This window comes from Procambarus clarkii, chromosome 22, assembly GCF_040958095.1.
Source record: "Procambarus clarkii isolate CNS0578487 chromosome 22, FALCON_Pclarkii_2.0, whole genome shotgun sequence".
NCBI lineage: Eukaryota > Metazoa > Arthropoda > Malacostraca > Decapoda > Cambaridae > Procambarus > Procambarus clarkii.
Genome location: NC_091171.1, coordinates 31,553,430 through 31,579,028, shown reverse-complemented (window position 1 = coordinate 31,579,028; position 25,599 = coordinate 31,553,430). Strand labels below are relative to the sequence as shown.

Genomic DNA, 25,599 nt, shown 5'->3' with positions numbered 1-25,599 from the left:
AACCCCTATTCTGGTTAAAATTGCTACCCAAAACCGAAGTAGTGGATAGAACTCCCCAACCGAAAACAAGCAAACAAGTGTGACGTCACACACCGCCGCACCGCTGTCTGCGCAGCTCCCCCCTCCCCGGGAGGGGGAAGGGGGAGCGCCAGACCCCCCGCGCCGGCTACCCACATCTCAGTTCTTGAGGCTGGATGTCAAAAACGCGAAAAAACGCCGACCGGAGGGAGGGAGGGATGCCGGGGAGCCTCCGGGACTCACCCAGAAAATGGGGTTTCATTACATTCAACGCTGGTTTTCTGGGGGGAGCCCCGTCGGCTCCCCAGAGCTAACTACCCACAGACAGAAAAAAGAGGGACTTACCCGGGAGGCGGTCGTCGCTCACCCCTCAACTCGAAGCCGAGACAACTGGCTGCAACCGCCGACCCAAAGCAACACAGGCCCGCCGAGGCCCAGGGACATTCACAAGGTAACGAGCAGCCCGGACCCTGTTCGACCGCCAAAATCCCCGCGCCTGAATATCAGACCAAGACATTCCCAAAGACGGCAGCAAGAGCCGCGAACTTACGAACGTCATGGGCACGGGGATAGACCGCAGGCTGGCTGGACCTAATAACCCTGCGAACGACCTGAGAGACCCGAACCCGCGAACAGGGAAGAAGGGAAACCGGATCAACCCACAGCGCGTCCCCGGACACAGAAGCTGTGGCGCACAAATAACGGTGAAGCGCCGCAACCGGACACAAAACATGATGCACCCCCAGCCTGACCAACCAAGCATCAACCACCCATGGACCCCTCCGGAACGCAGCAGTCTCATTCTTCGCCAGAAAAGAAGGAGACGGCTGCAAACGAAAAAACAATCACCACGACCAAAAGAGCAGAAACCCCTGCGCCGGAGGAGAGCATGAAGCTCCCCTACCCGACCCCCAGAGGCCAAAGCCAACAAGAAAAGTGCCTTGGAAAAACAATCCTGGACCGAAGGGGCCACAACGAAATGAGGAGATGAAAGGAAAGCGAGCACTGTGTCCAAAGACCAGGACGGCTCAAGCGACGCATGAGCAGGCCGTAGGTGAAACAATGCATGAGACAGCTTGCGAAACGGCGCAGACGTAACATCGATATCGAAAGCAAGCTGAAGCGGCTCCGCCAGCGCCACACGATACGAAGCGACAGTGTTAGGCATAAGATGACGGTCCTGAAACAACCACGAGAGGTAGGACAAGACCACCCGAACAGACAAGGAGCTAACACGACGAAGACGCAAAAAGAAACGGAAGGACCGCCAGGAAACTTCATACTGCCGCCGAGAAGAAGCCCTCAGGTGGGACACCAACAAGGAGGCCACCTGATCACCATAGAGATGATGATAGACTCAAGTCAAAAAAACCATACACGAAGACTCAAGGAGAAGATCGAACCAGCCACGTGACGTACCGGCCCGATCTGCTGAAAGAGGCGGAGCCGCGGGAAAACCCTCGGGTTCAGACACCGAGCAACCAGCGCCTGAAACCAAGGCTGGGCCGGCCACCAAGGGGCCAGAAGGACAACTCTCCCCTGGTAAGTCTCTAAGCGAGTCAGGACCTGGAGCAACAGCCGAACCGGGGGAAAGAGGTACAGGAACCCCCACCTCGACCAGTCTAGCTAGCCGAAAGGCATCGACCCCGACGGCCTCGCGATCGGGGAAGGGCGCTGCATAAACGGGAAGACGCCGCGACCACGCCAACGCGAAGAGGTCCACTTTGGGGCGCTCGAACATCTGGCAAAGCCAACGGAAGGACTCGTCGTCGACCGTCCACTCCGTGGATAGGGGAACGAAGCGAGACAGGGCGTCGGCCAAGATGCTGGACACGCCCCGTACGTGAACCGCCAGGAGAGCCAAACCCCGAGAACTCAGCAGACGAGTCACCCGAAGCGACCAACCCCAAAGAGACAAGGACCGCATCGAACCCCTGCGGTTCAGGCAATGAACCACCGGAGAGCAGTCCGAATGGAGCCGAATCGTCGATCCGCGGGCCACCCGAATCCTCCCCAGAGCAAACCACACTGCCGCGAACTCCCGCACCGTGCTGTGAGCTCGACGGAAGGACGGATCCCAACGCCCCTGGCCGGCCTGGTGAGCACTGGTCACAAAACCCCAGCCAAGAGACGACGCATCCGTGTACACATCGAGTGAGGGCTCGGGTAGGCGCCAAGGCACTGAACCCCAAAAAACCCGAAGAGGAAGCCGGTGACGCAGCAACCGACGCAAGGCCCCCGGGGGTCGAACTCTGCGATCGCGAGAGAGGCGGAAGGGGGAACCCCGAAGGAACCAGAACAGCCGTCGAAGCCAAACACGACCCGGCAGGTAGACCACCATCGCGAAGTTCAGGCTCCCGCACAGCCCCTCGAGTAACCGCCGGGTGACCCTAGGGCCCTCCAGAAACAGACGAAGGCGGGACCGCAGCCGCAGGAGAGACTTCTCTCGACGACGCCCAAGCGTACCCACTCCAAGACGACTCGACAGAGCGCAGGGGAAGAAACCTGCCCCGCCAGACCCGACCCCCCAAAGGGGGGAGGGGCCACCCAACGCCACCGCAGGCCGCAAGACACGACCTGAAAGGCCCACGAATCGTGGGACCAGGCGCGGGCGAACAGCGCAAGCCGCCCCCCCATCGCCCCGTCAAGGGGGCAAACCGCGAAAGGGCCGGCGACCCTTACGAGACCCAGAACCCCACACAGCGCGAACACCGCGCCGACCAGACGAGGGAGGGTCTGCAGGAGGAGCCAACCCCAAACCTGACACCAGAGGCCTACCACGACGAGAGGAACCCCGAGCCCTGGCACGACCTTTCCGGGAAGACCCACCCCGGGACCCCCGGAAAACCAACAAGTCCGACATCGGACGACAAGCCGCCGACGCAGCCTGAATAAACTGCGCCACGGCCGACTCCCCAAACAGGAGAGGACAAAAAGGTGAAGAACGCCTAAGAGCCAGAGCCCAAGCAGATTCCACGGAGGAACCCAGCACCGCCTGCCGACACGCGAGACGGGAAGCATAAAACAGGGAAACCGCATCCCGCAAAATCGGCGTGAACAGCTTCAACAAGGCAGCCGACGAACGCGCAGCCGAGGACAAGGTGCCGGACCCCGGGACGGACCCAAGCGTCCCCACATCCTCCATGAGCTAATCCGAAGACAGCTCCAGGAGGGAAAAGAACCGCAAGGCCGAACTCAAAAGGCCCCGGGCGCGCAAGTCCTCCGCAACGAGCGCCGCCGAAAGGGAGGGAACCTGCACATGGAGCTGAATAACGCCCACATCGCGGGGAAGGGCAGGGGCAAGCAAGCACTCGTTCAGGTACTCAAGTTCACCCCCCAGGAAAACCTGAAGCACTGTGGAAGCTTCCCGCCACTCCAGCGTGCGGGAACGACAGAAGGAATGCCAGGAATCCAGACCAAACAAGGGGCAGTCTGCTAGCCAGGACGACTCCGGAACCTCGTAACGGAGCCAGAAAGGGAACGAAGTCCCAAACCTGAACATGGACGGATCCATTTCCGAGGCATAATCCGGGTCACGCAGGAGGTAAGCTGCAAAGGCCGCTCGCACCACACCAGGTTGGATGCGATAAGCCGAAACCCTCCGGAAGGACGGAACCGACGTACCCGGGGGAACACGGAACCGAACCCGGGGAGGGGCCGACACCAAATCCAACTCGTACGCAGAGGGGGGAAAAGAAAACCCCACTCCTTGTAACAATAAGCCCCGCTCAGTGGGAAGAAAAACCCAGGCGGGGTCCAGCGGGGCCCAAGGCCCCCAAGTCAGCCCCTCCCCAGCCTCGAGGTCCTGCACCACAGGACCCGAGGCCGAGTCCTCTCCCCAAGCCCCGACCCCACAAGACAAGGACGGAGCAGCCGGAAAAGCTGGAGGAAGGGGGGCCCACTGGTCAGACCCTGAAGCTTCGGCCGGGAGACAAGACTCGAATGCCTCTGCCGCCGCCCCCCCGGAAGGGGCAACCCCCGAAGCTGCCCGAGTCTCGAGATCAAGTAACCCCTGCTCCGACCCCGAAACCCTCAGACGCTTCGGGGCCGGAAGCAGGGGCGGGGTACCAGAACGAACAGAAGGGGAAGGACAAGGAGGTGCAGACTGAACCAGGATCGAAGCGACCCCCACCCCCAAGTCCGGGTCTGGAAAAGCAAAGCGGGGCAGCCCCGGGGCATCCGGGGAAGCAACCAACCTAGCGCGTTGCAACAGACAAAACCTAGACTGCAACGCACGTGCCGCCTGTACCCGAATAGAATCATCAGAGGTAAATTGAGTCACAAGCAAGCAGCAACACTCGCAGGACTCAGGGTCGAAAGTATCACCGACCCAACAGGCAGAGGCAAAAACAATGAGGGTCACCCTGAGACAAGGGGACCGAGCAACCCTCAAACTCGCACACAGCGAGTGGGGACTCCGGGGTCACATCCATCGGACCCATGCGCCCCCTAGGGGATTCCCAGGGTCCTGAGCGTTTACTTTAAGAGGACTCGCGCTCAGGTAGTCCCAGGCAGGGTGCTGCAAACCGGCGCCCAAAACTACCAAGCAAACTTCTAAAGCTGAACCTCAGGGACGTGTACACTCACGGGGACCTAGCAGGGAGCGCCACCGAGGAGAACAGTGGAAGGGCAAAACAAACTGAATAAAATGACAGAACCCCCCACCAGGCAAAAACAAAAGAAAAACAAAACCCCGCAAGAGGACAGCGAACCCCAAGGAACAGAGCCGGCCGCGATGTCGGGAAATACAAGCTGAGCAGCACCCTGCGCCCCTACCAGTGCAAACTGCCTCTTACCTGCCGGTAACAAGGGAGAACAGAACACCCAAGAGCCCAACAGGCGGCCGAAAAACCGAAAGGTAAAACGGACCTGCAGAGGCAGACCCCGAGGAGCCTGTGGAAGGTGGCCCCAAGCCCCAAGGGCAGTACTTACAGGGCACCTAGGGAAGGCAGCCCTAGGCGCATGCAGCCCGAGTACTGAAGATAACTCCTGGCTCTCGCACCCACAAAACCAACACCACACGCAAAGCACAGTGCAGTAGCAACACCGGAGCCAGAGCACACAACCATCACCTATAGCATCAGCCTCAAGAACTGAGGCGTGGGTAGCCGGCGCGGGGGGTCTGGGGCTCCCCCTTCCCCCTCCCGGGGAGGGGGGAGCTGCGCAGACAGCGGCGCGGCGGTGTGTGACGTCACACTAGTTTGCTTGTTTTCGGTTGGGGAGTTCTATCCACTAGTTCGGTTTTTGGTAGCAATTTTAACCAGAAAAGGGGTTTGTTTTGGGGCGCTTACCTTTCTGGATGCCTGTTCCGGTCGACGGCAGACATAGAATGCTTCCAACTACACTGGGGCTTCTATAGGCCATTGCTCCCCTTGCCTCTCTGAGGGGGCCCGGTTCTGGCCGTGGTCCCCGGTAGGCCTAAGAACTCCATACACATGACTGATGCCAAAGTCTGACATTAGCATATCAGCCTGGGATAGCTCCGGGGAGCCGACGGGGCTCCCCCCAGAAAAACAGCGCTGAATGTAATGAAACGCCATTTTCTGGGTGAGCCCCGGAGGCTCCCTGGAGCTTATCGGGCTAATGTATGTTATATTAGACTGGGACATTAGCTAAGGAGTTCAGACCTACCAGAGACCAGCACCAGAACTACATGGCCCCTTCAGAGAGGTTTCAGGGAGCAATGGCCCTGAAACACCCCCTTGTGGTTGGGGTTTTCCTCATCTGCCATCGACCGGGGTTTGCACCCAGATAGATAGGCATATCAAAACAAACCCCACATGGTAAAAAACTAAAAAAAAAAAAAAAAACATAGAGGTAGAAACTTTCTACAATCTCAAGGAAACAAGGAAACAAGCAAACATCACACTACTGCCACACCGATCGTCCGTGCAGCCCTCCTCGCCCCGAGAGGGGAAGGGGAGAGCCCCGGACCTACCGCGCCGGCTGCCTAGCATCAGTTTGTAAGCTAATGTCAACCGGTATAGATGCTTCTCTGGCCTCAGTTTCCTGGGCGGTGTTTGCCTTGTATGGCGTTCACTGCTGTGTGTTGTGTTGTGCGCTGGCCAGGAGTACCTCATCAGTGCCGGGGCTGCATGCGCTTAGGGGCTTCCTTCCCTAAGCGCCCTGTGAATACTGCCCCTGTGTGACAGGGTTATCTTCCTTGGGGCGTTCGGGAACCATTCCCGTACAGGTTCTTGCTGCTCGGCATTTGCCTTGCCCTTGGGGGCCAGCTGGGGCTTGGGGCCCTTGTTTGGCCCTGGGTAGGGACTGGTATTGTACTGGTTTGGGCGTCAAGGTGTTGCGCGACCTGCCACCTAAGCGGCGACCGGTTCCTGTTGCCTCTGGAGACGGTGTACTTTTGCGGGGGTTTTCTTTTGTTTTTATTTTCATTTGCCTGGTGGGGGTCTGCCCAGTGTGGCTATAGTTCCACTGGTAGTGTTTGGTGGCCTTCTGCTAGGTCCCCATGATTGTACATGTCGCAGGGGTTTTCAGTGTTGTCCTCTACCCTCTTGTTATTTTTGGGTTTCTTAACCGGTTAGCAACACCTTGCCCGGACTTCCCGTAGCAGTCAGCCTATGGGTCCTGGAAACCCCTGTCGGGGCTCGGTGGACCATTGAATGTGTCTTCCAGGTTCCCACCCATCTTGTACGGGATCGTTAGTTGCTGTGCCTTTGTCTCCGGGTGACAGTCGCCACTTTTACCTCTGTCATGTTGCCTGTTGGGTCACTGATACCTTGACCCGGAGTCTTGCGAGAGAGATTCTCTGCTTGTTCTTCAATACTCTCCTGATGTTATTACTGTTCAGAGTACAGGCGGCATCCGTGTTGCAAGCTAGGTTAGGTTGCTGCAACACGCTAGGTTGGCTTCCCACTCGGATGCCCCGGGGTCGCCCCGTTTTGGTTAGGTGCTGTTCGCCCCTTTCCCTCCCTGTTCCCGGCTCCGGACCGTCTGCGGGTTTAGGGGTCGAGGCGGGGTTTAGTTGGGGCCGAGACTCGGGCAGTTTTCGAAGGCTGCCCCGTTCGGGTTGGGGATGAAGGTTTTCGAGCCTGTTCCTCCTGCCAAGGCTTCTGGGTCTTACCAGCGGCCCTTTCTTGCTGCCTTTCCCATGGACTCTTCCTTTTCTTTAAAGGCGGAGGATTGGAGGACGGCTCTGCCCCAAGGCCTCTGTTGCGGGTTCCCAGGGCTGTGGGGGATGCCTGCTAGCAGTTCTGGGGTGGTTTGCCCCTGCCTGGGTTCTCTGCTTCTCGGCGGAGTTTTTCGCCCATCCAGTCTGCTTGCTTCACACTTTTGCTGGCGTGTTTTCGTATCTTTAGCGTTGGTCACAGCCTTCTGTTCTGGTGGCCATTTTCTTCTGCCGGTTTCCCGGCATGGCCACCAGGGCGGCGTTGCAGTTTGTTTACATGCGCCGCATAATCGTGTTGCTTGTTTATAAGCGACACATAATCCGGGTCGCGCAGGAGGCAAGCCGCTAAGGCTGCCTGCATCGCAGACAGTAGGATGCGGTAAGCCGAAAACCTCTGGAAAGATGGAACCGACACATCCGAGGGGACACGGAACCAAACCCAGGGAGGGGCGGACATCAAATCCAACTCGTACTCAGAAGGGATGGGGGGTTAAGAGAACCCAACTCCTTGTAACAATAAGCCCCACTCAAGAGGGCAGAAAAACCCAGGTGGGTCTAGTTGGGTCCCAGGCCCCCAAGTTAGCCCCTGCCCCCGCCCCAAGATCCTCCTCCACAGGACCTGGGGCCAAGTCATCCCCCAGAGCACTGGCCTCTAAAGAAAAGGCCGGAGCAGCCACGTAAGCCGGACAGAAGGGGGCCGACTGGTCAGACCAGGAGGCTACGGCAGGGAGATCGGACTCAAATGCCTCTGTCGCCACACTGGAAGGGGCATCCCCAAGACTGCCCGAGTCTCAAGACCATCTAAACCCTGCCCCGAATCTGAAACCCTCAGACGCTTCAGGGCCAGAAGCAGAGGATGGGGAAGGGGGGGACCAGAATGAACCACAACAGGGAAAGGACGAGGGGATGCGGACTGAACCAAGGTCGAAGCGACCACCCACCCCCAAAGTCCGGGTACCTTTCAGCAAAATGGGGCAGCCTCGGGGCATCCGGGTGAGCAACCAACCGAGCACACATGCATTGCCTGCGCCACCTGTACCCGTAGAAGATCATCATTAGACTGGGTACACTGAGTCACCAGCAAGCAACAGAACTTGCAGGACTCCGGGTCGAAAGTGTCCCCAACCCAACAGGCAGTGTGACGGAGGCAAAAACAGAGAGTGTCACCTGAGACAAGGGGGACCGAGCAACTCGCACGAAGCGGGGGGGGGGACTCCAGGGTCACATCCATCGGACCCACGTGCCCCTGTGGGGTTTCCCAGGATCCTGAGACGGAACTCATGCTCAGGGAATCCCAGGCAGGGTACTGCTAACCTGCGACCAAAACTACCAAGCAACTTTCTAAAGCTGAACCTCAGGGATGTGTACACTCACAGGGGCCTAGCAGGGGGCACCACCAGAAGAAAACCGTATTAGGTCAGATGCCAAGGGGCAAGCAGGGCAGACTCCCACACAAGGCACAAACAAAGAAAAACAAGACCCCACAACGTACCCAAAGGAACAGAGCCGGCCGCTATGAATGGTGAAAACAAGCTGCTCAGCACCTTGTGCCCCATACCAGTGCAAACTGGTACGGGACACAAGGCACAAACAAAAAGAAAAACAAGACCCCGCAATGTACCCAAAGGAACAGAGCCGGCCGCTATGAATGGTGAAAACAAGCTGCTCAGCACCTTGTGCCCAGTGCAAACTGCCTCTTACCCTAAGGTAAATAAGGGAGACAAAACACCCAAGCACCCAAAGGGCAGCCGATAAACGAAGCAGTTAAACAGCCCAGCAGAGGCAGGACCCAAGGAACTTGTGGAAGGTAATCCCAAGCCCCAAGGGCAGAACTTACAGGGCACCTAAGAAAGGTAACCCTAGGCTCAAGCAGCCCAAATACTGTAGAATAATTCCTGGTTCTCGCACCCCTAGAAGACAGCCACCACACTCGAAGCAGTGCTGAAAAATCACTGGAACCAGAGCACACGACCTCTGCCTCTAGCATCAGCCTTAGAACTGATGGGTGGATAGCCGGCACGGGGATCTGGGGGCTGCTCCTTTCCCTTACTGGGGAGTGAGGAGCTGAGCAGGCAGCGGTGCGACGATGTGTGACATCATGCTCGTTTGCTCGTTTCTTTTTGGGGAGTTCTATCCTTGTGTTCGGCTATTGGTAGCAATTTTCACCAGAATAGGGGCTTGTTTTGGAACGCTTACCTTTCTGGGTGCCTGACCCGGTCGATGGCAGACACAGAATGCTTCCAACCACACGGGGGTTTCTATAGGCCATTGCTCCCCGTGCCTCTCTGAGGCCAGGTTCTGGCTCATGGTTCCCGGTAGGCCCACAGAACTCCATACACATGACTGACATAAGCATATCAGTCTGGATAAGCTCCGGGAAGCCGTATGGACTCCCCCCAGAAAAGGCTCAAGGAGCTAAGTAAGAACAAAGCAGTTGGTCCAGTTGGAATTTCACCATGGGTCCTGAGAGAATGTGCACCTGAGCTCAGCATTCCACTTCAACTAATTTTTCAGGCATCCCTGTGTACAGGAGTTGTAGCTGATGTGTGGAAAAAGGCTAACATAGTTCCAGTCTACAAAAGTGGCAGCAGGGACCCCCTCAATTATAGACCTGTATCATTGACGAGTGTAACAGTCAAAATATTGGAAAAAAAATAATTAAAACTAAATGGGTAGAACACCTGGATAAAAATTATTTAATATCAGACAGACAGTATGGTTTTCGATCTGCGAGATCCTGTGTAATGAATTTACTCAGTTTCTATGATCGAGCCACAGGGATTTTACAGGTAAGAGATGGTTGGGTTTACTGCATATATCTGGACTTAAAAAAGGCTTTTGACAGAGTTTCACATAAGAGGTTGTTCTGGAAACTGGAACATAGTGGTGGGGTGACAGGTAAGCCTCTAACATGGATGAAATTTTCCTAACTGACAAAAAATGAGGGCCGTAATCAGAGGCTATGTATCGGATTGGAGGAATGTCACAAGGGGAGTACCACAGGGTTCAGTTCTTGCACCAGTAATGTTAATTGTCTACGTAAACGATCTATTAGTTCGAATACAGAATTATATTAACATGTTTGCTGATGATGTTAATAGGGAAGATAAACATATATGATTGCCATGCCATTCAAGAAGACCTGGACAAAATAAGTATATGGAGCAACACTTGGCAAATGGAATTTAATGTGAATAAATGCCATGTTATGGAATGTGGAATTGGAGGACATAGACCCCACACAACCTATAAATTACGCGATAAATCTTTAGAAAGGGATCTAGGTGTGGTTCTAGATAGAAAACTGTCACCTGAAGATCACATTAAGAACATTGTGCGAGGAGCCTATGCTACACTTTCTAACTTTAAATTTGCTTTTAAATACATGGATGGAGAAATACTAAAGGAATTGTTCACGACTTTTGTTAGACCAAAGCTGGAATATGCAGTGGTTGTATGATGACCATATCTTAACACTTTGGCGTACCCCGCGCGTCACTCCTCAACTGTGTGATTTGGGTCCCAGGGTGTCATGGGAGCGCGCGTAAATTCTGAAAAGTGTATACTCTCCAACTGTCACCTAAATTCTCGTCCTACGAGATTAAATTTGGTATCATTGTGTTCGCAATAGAATTCTCTACAACACTAAATGCATATAAACTCCAAAAGCCCGGCCAATTACCCACAGCAAACAGAGAAAGTGCGAACGAGTTACCCAGGAGAGCGCAAGTGATAAAATGTTTTCACTATTTTCACTCTGGTCACATCAATTTTCGTCCTAGGTCTTTCATTTTGGTCTCAATGGGTTCGCAATAGAATTCTCTAGAGGAACATTAGCATATAAAATAAAAAACCTGGTCACGCTCCAACCGCCGACGAGTTGAAGACGGGCCATGCGTTAGCCGCGAGTGAGCGCTCAGACGCCTTCCAACTACACTCCCAATTCCCGCCCTTTTCAAGCCTTTCTTTCGCAATTTTCTTCCTGGAAGGGCCTTGTTCATGATCACTATCCATCGTGGAGTAAGCGTAGATAGTTTCTAAAGCCGCAGTAAGAAATATAGCCATGGAAAATAGCCGAAATGTTCACACGTTTGAGATGTGAGGGGAGGCGACATTGGTCACAACAGTGGAGCGAAAACAATGGACCCACGGCGTGTGCCAAGCAGCCTGAGGGCCACGAGGCTCAACAAAGAAAATGGGAAGACATCGGCGCGCATTTTAAAACCAGTCCCCAAAAAATTGTATAAAAACCTGATTTTTGGTGATTATTTAAAGTGGATGACGCAATGCTGCGTCATCCCCGGCATTACCGACAGTAAACGGATGACGCAATGCTGCGTCATGCCCGGGCGAAAGTGTTAAGAAGCACATCAACAAACTGGAAAAGATGCAAAGACATGCCATTGAGTGGCTTCCAGAACTGAAGGACAAGAGCTACGAGGAGAGGTTAGAGGCATTAAATACTGTATGCAAAAACTAGAAGTGGCTTCCAGAAATGAAGGACAAGAGCTATGAGGAGAGGTTAGAGACATTAAATATGCAAAAACTAGAAGATAGAAGAAAAAGAGACGATATGATCACTATGTTCAAAATAGTAACAGGAATCGATAAAATTGATAGGGAAGAATTCCTGAGACCCGGAACCTCAAGAACAATAGGTCATAGACTTAAACTAACGAAACAGAGCTGCCAGAGAAATATAAGAAAATATACTTTTGTAAACAGGGTGGTAGATGGTTGGAACTAGTTAGGTGAGATGGTGGTGGAGGGCAAGACCTTCAGTAATTTCAAAGCATTATATGACAAAGAGTGCTGGGGAGACGGGACACCACGAGCATAGCTCTCATCCTGTAACTACACTTAGGTAATTACACACCCAGGAAGCAGCCTGTAACATTAAACTCCCAGGTACCTATTTACTGCTAGGGGAAATGGAGCATCAGGGTGAAATAAACTCTGCCCATTTGTTTCTGCCATCACCGGGGATCGATCCCCAGACCCTATGATTACGTATCCCGGGCACTGTCCACTCAGCTACCAGATCATGTGTAACTGCCTAAGTAATTACCTAAGTGAAGTTGCAGGATGAGAGCTATGCTCGTGGTGTCCTTTCTTCCCAGTACTCTTTGTTGTATAACGCTTTGAACTACTGATGGTTTTGGCCTCCACCACCTTCTCACCTAACTTGTTCTAACCATCTACCACTGTTTGCAAAAGTAAACTTTCAAATTTTTTTGGCACCTTTGTTTCTTTTTCTTGAATCTGTGTTCTCTTGTTTGTGAAGTTGCTGGTTTTGGGAATTCCTCTGTCAATTTGCTCGATTCCTGTTAGTATTTTGTAAGTGGTGATCATATCACCATCTTGTCTTCTATCTTCTAGTTTTGATATGTTAACGCCTCTAGTCTCTCCTCGTAACTCTTATTTTTCAGTTCCAAGTCATTTTGTAGCATGCCATTGCACCTTTTCCAGTTTATTTATGTGCTTCTTGAGATTTGGGCACCATACAACTGCTGCATATTCCAATTTTGGTCTCTTAAATGTCATGAACAGTTTTTTTAATATTTCACCAACCATATGATCAAAAGGAAGTCTGAAGTTGGAAAGCAATGCATATGCTCCTCACATAATGTTCTTTGTGTGTGTTCCTTTGGCGGCAGTTTACTATCCAAAACCATCCCTCCATCTCATTCTTTATTAGAGTTTCTTTAATTCCTTTCCACCTAATTTACAAGATGTTTATGTATAGTTGTGTTATTACGGGTTTGGGTGATTAAATGGAACCGTCTTGGAAAGCCACTAGAAGGCATAGGGATTCGGAAAATTAATGAATTAGTAGTTAATCTCAAGTTACAAGGTGAGCAGTGAATCTTAGGTTATAAGAATAGGTTTAAATATACTGTACGTATTAGCCATCAAACCTTGGCAGAATAATTGGAATGTATAAACGGTCATAAATTTTTAACCTGTTAATACAAGTACCTATTATGAAGAGCAAATATTTTCATTAAATATTCACATTTTAATTTTTCCAAGAAAATATAAAATTAATTTATATTTCTTGAACTAATGAATGATTAGAATAACCAAAATGTTGATACCTGAAGAAGGGTGTTCATCCTGATGTTTGGAACACTTTTCTCAAGGATTATGTGGTGGGTATCATCGTTCAGAACATTGAACATAGATCCATAGTGAAGTTCACCTGTGAAATATAGTTTTGGTGTAAAGATTATAACACCTATAACACCCGCTTTTTTTAGGCAGACCCCTTTGGGTGCTCCCTGTAGAAATTTTGCTTAGATGGCTCTCAACTATTGGGTCACATCAATCCTGTTTGGTCTATTGCAGACCAGAGCTAAAACCTGGACCCCCATCCCTTTCACAGAGGTACAGGGAACAGGAAACTTAAATATCAGGCTGCAAGCAGCTATGCCTAACAGCCTGACTGACCAGACCACTAACCAGGAAGCCTAGTCATAGATTGGGCCATGGGGACATTGATCCTTGGCACCAACACTAAGTTAATCTCACCAGGAAAGCATCAATAGTCAGTGAAGCTTTACAGACAACTGTAAGGTTCATAGGAAACAAAGCATTGAAACAGTCAAACAACTTTTCTGTGGGGAGCCCCTACGGCTCCCTGGAGCTTATCGGGCTAATGTGTGTTATGTTAGACCGGGACATTAGCTAAGGAGTTCAGACCTACCAGGGACCAGCGCCAGAACCTGGCCCCTTCAGAGAGGTTTCAGGGAGCAATGGCCCTGGAAAACCCCATATGGTTGGGGGTTTTCCTTATCTGCCATCGACCGGGGTTAGGCACCCAGAAAGGTAGGCGTAACAAAACAAACCCCACATGGTAAGACACTACAACAAAAACCGAACAGAGAGGTAGAAAACTCCCTACAATCCCAAGGAAACAAGCAAACAAGCAAACATCACACTTTACTGCCGCGCCGATCGTCCGCGCAGCCCTCCCCACCCCGGGAGGGGGAGGGGGGAGCCCCGGACCTACCGCGCCGGCTGCCAAGCTCCAGTTCGTTCGCTAATGTCAACCGGGATTGACGCTTCTCTGGCCTCAGTTTCCTAGGCGGTGTTTGCCTTGTGTGGCGTTCACTGCCGTGTGTTGTGGTGTGCGGTGGCCAGGAGTACTTCATCAGTGCCGGGGCTGCATGTGCTTAGTGGCTGACTTCCCTAAGCGCCCTGTGAGTACTGCCCTTGCGTTACAGGGTTATCTTCCCTGGGGCGTTCGGGAACCATTCCCGTAGAGGTTCTTGCTGCTCGGCATTTGCCTCGCCCTTGGGGCCAGCTGGGGCTTGGGGCCCTTGTTTGGCCCTGGGTAGGGATTGGTATTGTGCTGGTTAGGGCGTCAAGGTGTTGCGCAGCCTGCCACCTAAGCGGCGGCCGGTTTCTGTTGCCTCTGGAGACGGTGTACTTTTGCGGGGTTTTTCTTTTGTTTTTCATTTTCTTGCCTGGTGGGGGTCTGCCTAAGGTGGTTATAGTTCCACTGGTAGTGTTTGGCGGCCCTCTGCTAGGCCCCCGTGCTTGTACACGTCTCAGGGGTTTTCAGTGCTATAATCTACCCTCTTGTTATGTTTGGGTTTCTTCACCGGTTAGCAACACCTTGCCCGGGCTTCCCGTAGTTGTTACCCTACGGGCCCTGGAAACCCGTCTGGGCTCGGGGGACCATTGAATGTGTCTTCCGGGTTCCAACCCGTCTTGAACGGGATCGTTGGTTGCTGTTCCCTTGTCTCCGGGTGACAGTCGCCATTTTTACCTCCGTCATGCTGCCTGTTGGGTCACTGACACCTTGACCCGGAGTCTTGCGAGTGATTCTCTGCTTGTTCTCCAGTACTCTCCTGATGTTATTACTGTTCAGAGTACAGGCGGCATCCGTGTTGCAAGCTAGGTTAGGTTGCTGCAACATGCTAGGTTGGTTTCCCACTCGAATGCCCCGTGGCCGTCCCGTTTGGTTAGGTGCTGCTCGCCCCTTTCTCTCCATGTTCCCGGCTCCGGACCGTCTGCGGGTTTCGGGGTCGGGGCGGGGTTCAGCTGCGGCAGAGACTCGGGCGGTTTTCGGGGGATGCCCCGTTCGGGTTGGGGACGGAGGTTTGAGCCTGTGCCTCCTGCCAAGGCTTCTGGGTCTTACCAGCGGCCCTTTCTTGTTGCCTTTCCCATGGGCTCTTGCTTTTCTTTAAGGGCGGAGGGCTTGGAGGACGGCTCTGCCCCGGGGCCTCTGTTGTTGGTTCCCGGGGCTGTGGGGGTTGCCTGCTAGCAGTTCTGGGGCGGTTTTGCCCCTTCAGGGGTTTTTCTGCTGTTGGGCGTCGTTTTTCGCCCTTCCAGTCTGCTAGCTTCCCACATTTGCTGGCGTGTTTTTGTGTATTAAGCGTCAGTCACAGCCCCTGCTGGCGGCCATTTTCGTCTGCCGGTTTCCCGGCGTGGCCACCAGGGCGGCGTTGCGGTTTGTTTACATGCGTCTGGGTGTGCGAGCGAGCGTCTCTGGTGAGTTTTCAAAAAATTTGCAGGGTTTTTGTTCTCCTGTTGTCGTTTCTTTGTTTTTCTGGTGTTTTCTTGCCGTTGCCTGTTCCTCTGGGAACGTTTGGGTGTTGATTTTGGGTCTGAGCCTCTGGGTTTAGGCTCAGTGCCCCTGGCTGGTATGCTTGCTCCCACACCTTGCCCCTCGGTTTTCGGTCTGTTGGGACCGTTTTCCCAGGGCGTTCTGCTGGGGTCTGTGCTTTGCCTTTTAGTGGTGTTCTCCGCCGGCAAATGTGGTGGTTTGGGCTCCCCCTGGTTCGATTCTGGGTTCCTTTGGGTTCCTTGGTTTCGTTCTGGAGGTTTCTTCCTCTTGGGCCCCCTTTTGTGGGTTCAGGGGACTTTGTTTCCTCGTGTGACCCGGTTCTGCCTTTTGGGGTTCTGGGGTCTTCCTGGCTTGCAGACTGAGCTTTTTGGGTCTTGGCACATGTTGTGGTTGTGCTGGGACTTTGTGGTTTTGCTGTCGAGGTGGGCCTTTTGATGCAGTTTTGTGCCTTCTTTGCCTGGCCGGCATAGTGCTCTTTGCCACTAGTCGGCGGCTTGTGCTTTTACAATATATGTCCTCACCTAGTTGTGCTTGTGGGGGTTGAGCTCTGGCTCCTTGGTCCTGCCTCTCAACCGTCCGTCAACAGGTGTATCGGTTCCTGTGCCTCTTGGGCTCTGTCATGTCTACATGTGACATTGTATGGGGGTCAGCCTCGTTACTTGTGTGAGGAGTCGCCACATTACTTCTTAGTGCTTTCCCGTTCCCATTCTGCCACTCAAAAAAAAAAAAAAAAAAAAAAAAAAACTTTAATTTTATCTGTGGCTCTTTTGGGTACTCAGTTTCCACCTGTGTCCCCTAGTGCGTGTGCCCCTTGTGTTACATAGCCTGTCCTTCTCAACCCTGTCGATTCCCTTGGGTATCTTGTATGTGGTGATCAGGTCTCCCCTCACTTCCTCTTCCAGCGAAGTGTGGTTTCATTCCCGTAGTCTCTCCTCATGACTTCGGTAGTGTACTTTTTCTTTCTGAAGGGGTTCTGTTCCCTTCTCTGTTGACTGGGCGCTGGGGGAGCAGCTTGCTCTGTTGCCTCTCGCTTGGTCCCGCTGTTGGTGGGCGCTTTGGGTTGTCTTCCGGCCTCTGCTGGCGTCGGAGGACGGCTTCTCCCCCTTGGGGGGGGTTCAGAGCTGGCGGGGTGGGCTTCTTCCCTGCGCTTCGTCATTTCCTCTTCGTGGGTGCGTGGGGCGTGGTCGATCCGCCCCATCCTTCTGGGCTTCCCGTCTGCTCTTTGCAGTCATGAGCTTTTCCAGTCAGCAGTTCTTCTGGACTACTTCCGTCTGCGCCCTGGATCCTCTGCCCTGCTCGGAGGACTGTTGTCTCCTGTTTGGATTCTGTTAGGGCCGGGTGCATGGTTGGTGGACCTGGACCTCCAGGTCACTTCTTGGCACGTTCCTCTCCAGTTTTTCTGGGGCTAGCACGGTTGGTAATTACCTATGTGTACTTACCTAAGTGTAGTTACAGGATGAGAGCTACTCTCGTGGTGTCCCGTCTTCCCAGCACTCTTTGTCATATAATGCTTTGATAATAAATGTCATAATATGTCTTAATATGATTGTCATACAATGCTTTGGTGGTGGGGCTTCAGGTTTGCTGTTTTTATTGCATTCCCTATTTTGTGAAGGGCACTTTGTATACTCTTTGCATCTTTACCGGATCTTAGTGCCCTGTCTGCGTCTGAGATTCGGTGTCTGGCCTACCTCGACGACTGGCTGGAGTGGGCTCCCAGTCAGTCCGCTTGTCTGCTCGCCAGGGGATGGTTCTTTCCAGATCGCTGGGTTTGGTTTCCTGGTGATCTGGAGGTTTTACCTTCTGTTTCCGTCCCGGGTTCGGACCTGGGCCTTGTTTCAGGCTCTTGGGCCCCTCATTGTCTTCCCTCCAGAAGTGTTACTGTGGCTGTGGTCCCGCCTTTGGCTGTTCAGGAGGGGGTCCCGGGTTGCTCAGCGGTTGCTTGGGCGGTTGTGCGGGAGTTTGCACTTCGGCGTGCTTGTCTGCCCGCGGAGTCGGGTTTGGCTCCGGCGTCGGTTGGTTCCTACGGAGACTCCACTTCCGCCTCTTGCATTCCTTGGGTTCCTCTGGGGATCTGGTGTTGGTGCTGCGTCACCAGCTTCCTCTTTGGGGTTTTCGGGGTTCCGTGCCTTGGCGGCTCCCCGAGCCTTCGCTCGATGTGTTCACGGACGGGTCGTCTCTCGGCTGGGGCTTTGTGACCTGTGCTCACCAGGTCGGCCGAGGTTGATGGAGTCTGTCTGTCCGTCGGGCTCACAGCCCGGTTCAGGTGTTCATGGCTGTCTGGTTTGCGCTTCGGAGGGTTTGGGTCACTAGGTACTCTACCGTTCAGCTCTGTTTGGACTGTTCTCTGGTGGTTCTTGCCGGAACCACAGGGGGTTTGGTTAACCGTGTGGTTCGTGTCCGGGGTGTGTCCTGCGTCCTGGTGGACAGCTGTCTCGGTTCATTCCTCTTCGTGGGTTGGCCAGTCGTCGCCGATTCGTTTTGTTGGCTCTGTTGGGCTTATGGACTCCTGGCCATGGACGTCTTCGGGTCGGCGTGGTCTAGGCGTCGCCCGTTTTGTGGCGCCCTTCCCACCTGCGAGGACTTCACGGTGGAGGCTTTCGGCAGGCCTGGTCGAGGTGGGGGGTACCTGTACCTCTTCTCCCGGTCCAGCTGTTGCTTCGGGTTCTGGCTCAGTTGCAGCCCATTTCCACGAGAACAGTCCTTATGGTTCCACTGTGGCCGGCCCGGCCTTCTTTTCAGACGCTGCTTGATAGGTGTCCGTACCCGGGGCGTTTTTCCTGAGGCTTCGCCTCTTTCAGCAGGCCGAATCGGTCCTGTCCGTGACTGGTTCGGCCTTCTCTTTGGCTCTTCGCGTCTGGTATTTTGACGCAGGTATCGCCATCTCTATGGTGTTCAGGTGGCTTTGTTGACGGTGTCCCACCTGCGAGCTTCGTCTTGGAGATTGTATGACGTTTATTACGTCTTCTCGCGTTTTGTTTCCCCTCCGGCCTGCTCATGAGTCGCCTGAGCCATCCTGGTCCTTGTTCAGGGTGCCTTCTTCTCTTCCCCTCAGTTTGTGGTAGCCCCTTCGGTTTCAGTTTCCTCCTCTTTGGTACTGGTGGTAGCTTTATTGGTGTGCAGCCTTTCTCTGTCCTGGCGACAGTCGAGACGGCTGCTTTCCGGAGGGGTTCTTGGGGTATTGGTACTTGTTTGGTTTGGCCGGGGGGTGCGTCCTGTGTTGTCCAGTTGTGCTTTTTGCTGTTACCGGCGTACCGTGCCTGGGGATGCGCTGTGGTTGATCCGGTTCCTTCGTTCCCTGTTTTCAGGGCTCGGGTCTCCCGGGTCGTCCGCAGTGTTTTCCTTCTTACTGCGGTCTGTCTTTGCGCCCGTGCTGTTCAGACGTTTACAGCAATTGCTGCTGTGTTGGTGACGTCTCGGGCTCATTTCGGGCGCAGGGAATTGTGGGTCGCACAGGTTTTTGGCCGCCCATCCATGTGTGCGTCTGTTCTTGGGCGTTCTTGTTGCCTTGGGTCGCAGGTTTGCGACCGGTTGTCTTGGCTTTGCGTTGCAGAGTTTGTGGCGGCCGCCTCCCGGGTTAGCCCTTTCTTTTCCTTCTCTTTGGGTATGAAGCTCCAGGGAGCCGTAGGGGCTCCCCACACAAAACCAGCGTTGAATGTAATGAAACGCCATTTTCTGGGTGAGCCCCGGAGGCTCCCTGGAAACCCTCCCTCCCACCGGTCGGCGGTTTTTTCGCGTTGGTTGAAGCTTAGCTTCCGAACTGGAGCTTGGCAGCCGGCGCGGTAGGTCCGGGGCTCCCCCCTCCCCCTCCCGGGGTGGGGAGGGCTGCGCGGACGATCGGCGCGGCAGTAAAGTGTGATGTTTGCTTGTTTGCTTGTTTCCTTGGGATTGTAGGGAGTTTTCTACCTCTCTGTTCGGTTTTTGTTGTAGTGTCTTACCATGTGGGGTTTGTTTTGTTACGCCTACCTTTCTGGGTGCCTAACCCCGGTCGATGGCAGATAAGGAAAACCCCCAACCATATGGGGTTTTCCAGGGCCATTGCTCCCTGAAACCTCTCTGAAGGGGCCAGGTTCTGGCGCTGGTCCCTGGTAGGTCTGAACTCCTTAGCTAATGTCCCGGTCTAACATAACACACATTAGCCCGATAAGCTCCAGGGAGCCTCCGGGGCTCACCCAGAAAATGGCGTTTCATTACATTCAACGCTGGTTTTTTTTACTAAAAACTAGCTCAAACACGTTAGCACTGATGGCCGGTACTAGGTGGCCCAGAGCCCCTGGACAACAGCCAGCTCCAAGCCAGGTCTCTTGCTGATTTTGACTAAAATAGTCATGTGCACCTTGGGTCACCAGAAGCAGTGGCAGTGGGTCCCTCTGCATCTCAGCTATGTGCTAGCCATCCCTCGAACTGTTCTGCAGGGGCCATTTGCTTGTTGTATCTTTCTGCCTTTCAGGGGGGAGCCCCCTGATGGCTCCCGGAAGCTACTATCTCTGACAGAGTGCCATACTAAGTGCCATCAGTCTTGGAGTTCTATTCGTCAACCGGGGCCCATGTGCCAGAACCTGGGCCCCCCTGTAAGAGGAACATTAAGTGATAGAACTATGATAAAATCACTATGAATTTATTCATGTCTGCCACCAACAGGGAAGCACTCAAATTCAGTAAAACTAAACAGACCAATGCTGCACACAGAAAACACAATAGCGTGATGCATCAAATGAACAAATTCACAAGGGCCGTGACGAGGATTCGAACTTATGTCCGAGAGCATCCCAGACGCTGCCTTAATCGACTGAGCTACGATATATGTCGTAGCTCAGTCGATTAAGGCACCGTCTGGGATGCTCTCGGACGTAGGTTCGAATCCTTATCATGGCCCTTGTGGATTTGTTCAGACCAATGCTGATTATAAACTAGAATGCAGCCTCAAGAAAACAGCAAAAGAACTCCTCAATGTAAACAACGGAAAATTCACGAAACTAGTGCTAGCCCACTTGTCCAACCTCCCCTCCCTTGTATACAAGGAGGGAGGCAGGCAGGTCAGGGTCAACCAGCTGACCCACCCTTAGTTTTATTCTGATGACAATGAATATAAGGTGCCCTCTCTGTCGCTTTGGCTCAAGTGTGCAGTTTTCAGCTAATTGGGCTTTTGACTTTGTGACTATTCCTGTGCACTTTGGTGTAGTGTGAACCAGAAGTTAAGAGTGCTTGGAGCTGCGTGTGCTTAGGGATTCTCTTCCCTGGGTGCTCCTTTAGTGCTACCCTTGCACTGCCAGGGTTATCTTTTCTGAAGTGTTCGGGGATCACCCCTTTGGAGGTCCTCCTTGCTTGCGGAGGCTCTCATCCTGGGCAAGTCAGTGGTCTTTGACCAACTTTTCTCGGATTGGATGCGGTTTTGGCTGTTGGGGCGCTCTGTGATTTACGAGCTGCATTCAATGAGCTGAGGTCAGTTTTCACAATGGAACCAGCCTGGCTGTGTTGGCTAACTATTATCTCTGTACATTGTTATCATCAAAGAGAGCCTGTATGATTGAATAGTATCCTAGTGCAAGGGCTTCTTGTAGGGTCACATTCTCTGCATGATATGGAAATCTCCTGAAGGTTCAGTACTCGCCTAGTTGTGCTTGTGGGGGTTGAACTCTGGCTCTCTGGTCCCCCTCTCAACGGTCAATCAACTGGTGTACAGATTTCCGAGCCTACTGGGCTCAGAAATGGTCCTAGTGGTATAACCATTGAACCCACTTTTGCTTCATGTGAAATTGAGGGTGGCTCATCGTCCGTGCCATGCGGCGACGTTTGGTCCATCTGCCTCCACTTGATGCCTGCTGTGGACACCTTCATTGTCTGTGACACCTTCATCCCTGACCGAGTCATGTGGGAGTTGATCCCATCATGTTGCTCTCCTTCTAGCTCTTTGGTGGAGTCTTCAGGCAATGACTGCTTATTTGGATTAAGTTTTCTAGGCTGCAGCAGTCTGGGTTTGTGTGCCTGATTCGAAGCCCCAGTGCTGCCCCAATTAGTGTTGGGCTTTAACCCTTTAACTGCGCAACACGCTTGCAGACCCACATCTGGGGTGCACTATGCGCCTCCAGGTATTTGTATTTTTCACATCCATTCAAAACTCCCGCGGCTACATGGGGTTCACATCAGCTTCCTCAGGGCTCTTGTAAACAGACGCCATCTTTAAAAAAAAATCATGATCCACATTCCTGGGTGTGAGAGCCTCAGTAGTGAGTGAGCAACCATGACTGGCGCTCGCAGCATGAGCGCACAGCACTGCTGTTCAGCGTGTGACCACAGCATCACCTAACAATGTCAAAATATATATATAACATGTATTATTTAGCCATGATAGTATTATAGAAGAGCCTGAGTGTGATAATGACTGGGTACAATGTTCAAATATCAGTGATTCAATGCTGTTCACGATGTTCACAGTGCTAGCCACAGCACCACAGCATTATTTCGTCCATCAAAGAATCTTCAAAGTCGAAGATTCTTCATCGAAGAATCTTTGACTGTGGAAGAATCTTCCACAGTCTCCGTGGTGTAGTGGTAAGACACTCGCCTGGCGTTCCGCGAGCGCTATGTCATGGGTTCGTATCCTGGCCGGGGAGGATTTACTGGGCGCAATTCCTTAACTGTAGCCTCTGTTTAACACAACAGTAAAATGTGTACTTGGATGAAAAAATGATTCTTCGCGGCAGGGGATCGTATTCCAGGGACCTGCCCGAAACGCTACGCGTACTAGTGGCTGTACAAGAATGTAACAACTCTTGTATATATCTAAAAAAAAATGACTTCTTAGGTTCCATTTCAAAACAAACTTGTGGTCAATTATTCATTTACAGGAATTAGTGACCAGAATTGTGAAAATAGCAGGATTGTGGTTATAATTAGCGTTGTGCGTAGTATTGTGGAAGGAGGAATTTTGGTGAGGGAGGGAGGGAGAGAATTGAGGTAGCCTCACTGTATGTGGCAGCCACTTTTGTTTTGCTCACCATACTAGCTTAGTGGTTCGCTATGGGGAACACACATGTACATGGGTATATACAGTGTGTGTGTATGTAGTGTAATAACAGCAACAGGAGTATGTTGAGAGGAGCTGTTTTGGTGAGGAAGGTGACATCGTAATCGCAGTGTCGTCTGGTGTGTGATTTCTCATGCAGTGTATGGTGGCCACTATACTGTTTGGACACAATACCGGCTTACTTGCATAGTTCTGGTAAATAAAACATGTAGATAGGTAAATATAACATGTGTAAATAGTGTAACAAAAACAACAACAGTATGGTGGGAGGAGCAATGTTGGCGAGTAAAATGTTGGAGTAAGAGAGGGCATGCTGGGTGTGGCTGCTCACACACGCGGTGTTCTGAATGTGTTGATTGTGAATGTTTATAGTGAGTGGCAGTGTATAGTGTGTAAATAGATAGTATATATATACATGGTAAATATGTGCAACATATGTGTACACAAGTGTCATGCACGTAACACAGTGTCTTCGGACAGTACGGATGTTTTACTGCCATAATATAGTGTACGTGTTCATTATACATCGGAGTAGCACGTAAAACCAAATAAAATGTATTTTGAACCGTACGCAAAAAAATGAACAAAAAAAACAGCATTGAATGTAATGAAACGCCATTTTCTGGGTGAGTCCCGGTGGCTCCCCGAAGCTATCCATGGCTGATATGGATATCCTAACTTTTGCATCAGTCAATGTGGGTGCAGTTCTAGCCTACCGGGAACCACGAGCAAGAACCTGGCCCCCCCTCACAGAGGCATGGGGAGCAATAGCCCATAGAAATGCACATGTGATTTGGAGCATTCTATATCAGCCATCGACCGGGAAAGGCACCCAGAAAGGTAAGCACCGCAAAACAAACCCCTATTCTGGTTAACAATGAAAACTGCCAATCGAGTGGACAAAACTTCCCAAAAGAAAAACGAGCAAACAAGCATGACATCACATGAGCCGCGCCGCATGTCTGCGCCGCTCCCCCCGTCCCGGGGAGGGGGAAGGGGGAGCCCCAGACTCCCGAGCCGGCGATCCACGCTCCAGTTCTGAGGCTGGATATAAAAAAACGCGAAAAACTGCCGACCGGAGGGCTGGAGGGATGCCGGGGAGCCTCCGGGACTCACCCAGAAAAAGGCGTTTCATTACATACAACGCTGGTTTTCTGTGGAAGACCCTACAGCTCCCCGGAGCTACCTTACCAAAGACTACCAAGACAACCAAGGGGACTTACCCAGGAGGCGGTCGGTGCTCCACTCCTCAATGCAAAGACGAGACAACGGGCTGCATACTCCGACCTAAAGCAACACAGGCCCAACTAGGCCCAGGAACGTTCACCAGGTAGCGTGCAGCCAGGACCCTGTTCGACCGCCAAAATCCCCGTGCCCAAATGTCAGCCCAAGAAATATTGCTGAAGACGGCAGCAAGAGCAGCAAACTTACGAACGTCATAGGCACGGGGATAGACCGCAGACTGGCTGTATTTAATAACTCTGTGGGCGACCTGAGAGACCCAAACCCGCGAACAGGGAAGAAGGGAAACCGGATCAACTCAAAGCGCGTCCCCGGACACAGAAGCAGTGGCGCGCAGATAACGGCAGGGGGCCGCAACCGGACACAATACATGGTGAACCCCGGCCTGACAAACCAAGCATCCACAACCCAAGGACCCCTCCAGAAAGCAGCAGTCTCATTCTTCGCCAGAAAAGAGGGAGACGGCTGCAAACGAACAGACCGAAGACCATGACCAAAGAAGCAAAAATCTCTGCGCTGGAGAAGAGCATGAAGCTCCACCACGCAGAGGCAAATGCCAACAGAAAAAGAGCCTTAGCAAAACAATCTTGAACCGATGGAGCCACAACAAACCGAGGCGAGGAAAGATAGAAGAGCACTCTGTCCAATGATCAGGACGATTCAGGCAGCGCATGAGCAGGCCGGAGGTGAAATAATGCCTGAGACAGTTTGCGAAACGGCGCAAAGTAATATCAATACCAAAAGAAAGCTGCAGCACCTCCACCAGCACCTCACGATACGAGGCGACAGTATTAGGCATCAGATGATGGTCCTGAAACAACCAAGAGAGAAAGGACAACACCACCCAAACCGAAAGCAGGAACAACGACGAAGGGTCAAAAAAAAAACGGAAGGACCGCCAGGAAACTTTATACTGCTGCCGAGAAGAAACTCGCAGGTGAGATACCAACAAGGAAGCCACCTGCTCACCATAAAGATGGTGATAAACACGAGTCAAAAACACCAAACACGAAGACACACGGAGAAAAGCGAACCAGTCATGTACCGGACCGGCCCAATGTCCTAAAACAGGCGGAGCCGCGGAAAAACCTCCGGGTTCGGACACAGGGCAAGCAGGGCCTGAAACCACTGCTGGGCCGGCCACCACGAGGCCAAGAGGACCACTCGACCCTGGTAAGTCTCCAAGCAAGCCATGACCAGGAGCAGCAGCTGAACCGGGAAAAAAAAGGTATAGGAACCCCCCACCTCGACCAGTCCTGCTGAAAAGCGTCAATCCCGACGGCCTCGCAGTCGGGAAAACACGCCACGTAAACCGGAAGACGCCTCGCGCCTCGACCACGCCGACGCAAAGAGGTCCACCTCCGGCCGCCTGAACGTCCGACAGAGCCAACTGAAGGAGTTGGCATCGACCATCCATTCCGTGGACAGGGGAACGAACCTGGACAGGCCGTCCGCCAGGACATTGCACACCCCCCCAGACGTGAACCGCCAGGAGAGCCAAACCCCGAGAACTCAGCAGACGAGTCACCCGAAGCGACCAACCCTAAAGAGCCAAGGACCGCATCGAACCTCCTCAGTTAAGGCAATGAACCACCAGGAAGCAGTCTGAAT

General features: G+C 52.8%; 1 protein-coding gene across 8 annotated transcripts in view; it reads right to left on the bottom strand.

The window, feature by feature from the left end:
- The window catches only part of LOC123758649 (uncharacterized), a 91,826-nt gene that overhangs the window by 15,850 nt on the left and 50,377 nt on the right, over nucleotides 1-25,599 (bottom strand). For 4 of the 8 annotated variants that reach the window (XM_045743203.2, XM_045743187.2, XM_069328803.1 and 1 more), the window contains one exon: nucleotides 13,243-13,346. The exons of 3 other annotated variants lie outside the window; for them this stretch is intronic. In XM_045743203.2, the coding sequence (XP_045599159.2) occupies nucleotides 13,243-13,346 (104 nt within the window). Of the gene's footprint in view, nucleotides 1-13,242; nucleotides 13,347-20,121; nucleotides 20,289-25,599 lie in introns of those variants that run through there. One more of the 8 variants, XM_045743217.2, reaches the window with a different exon arrangement.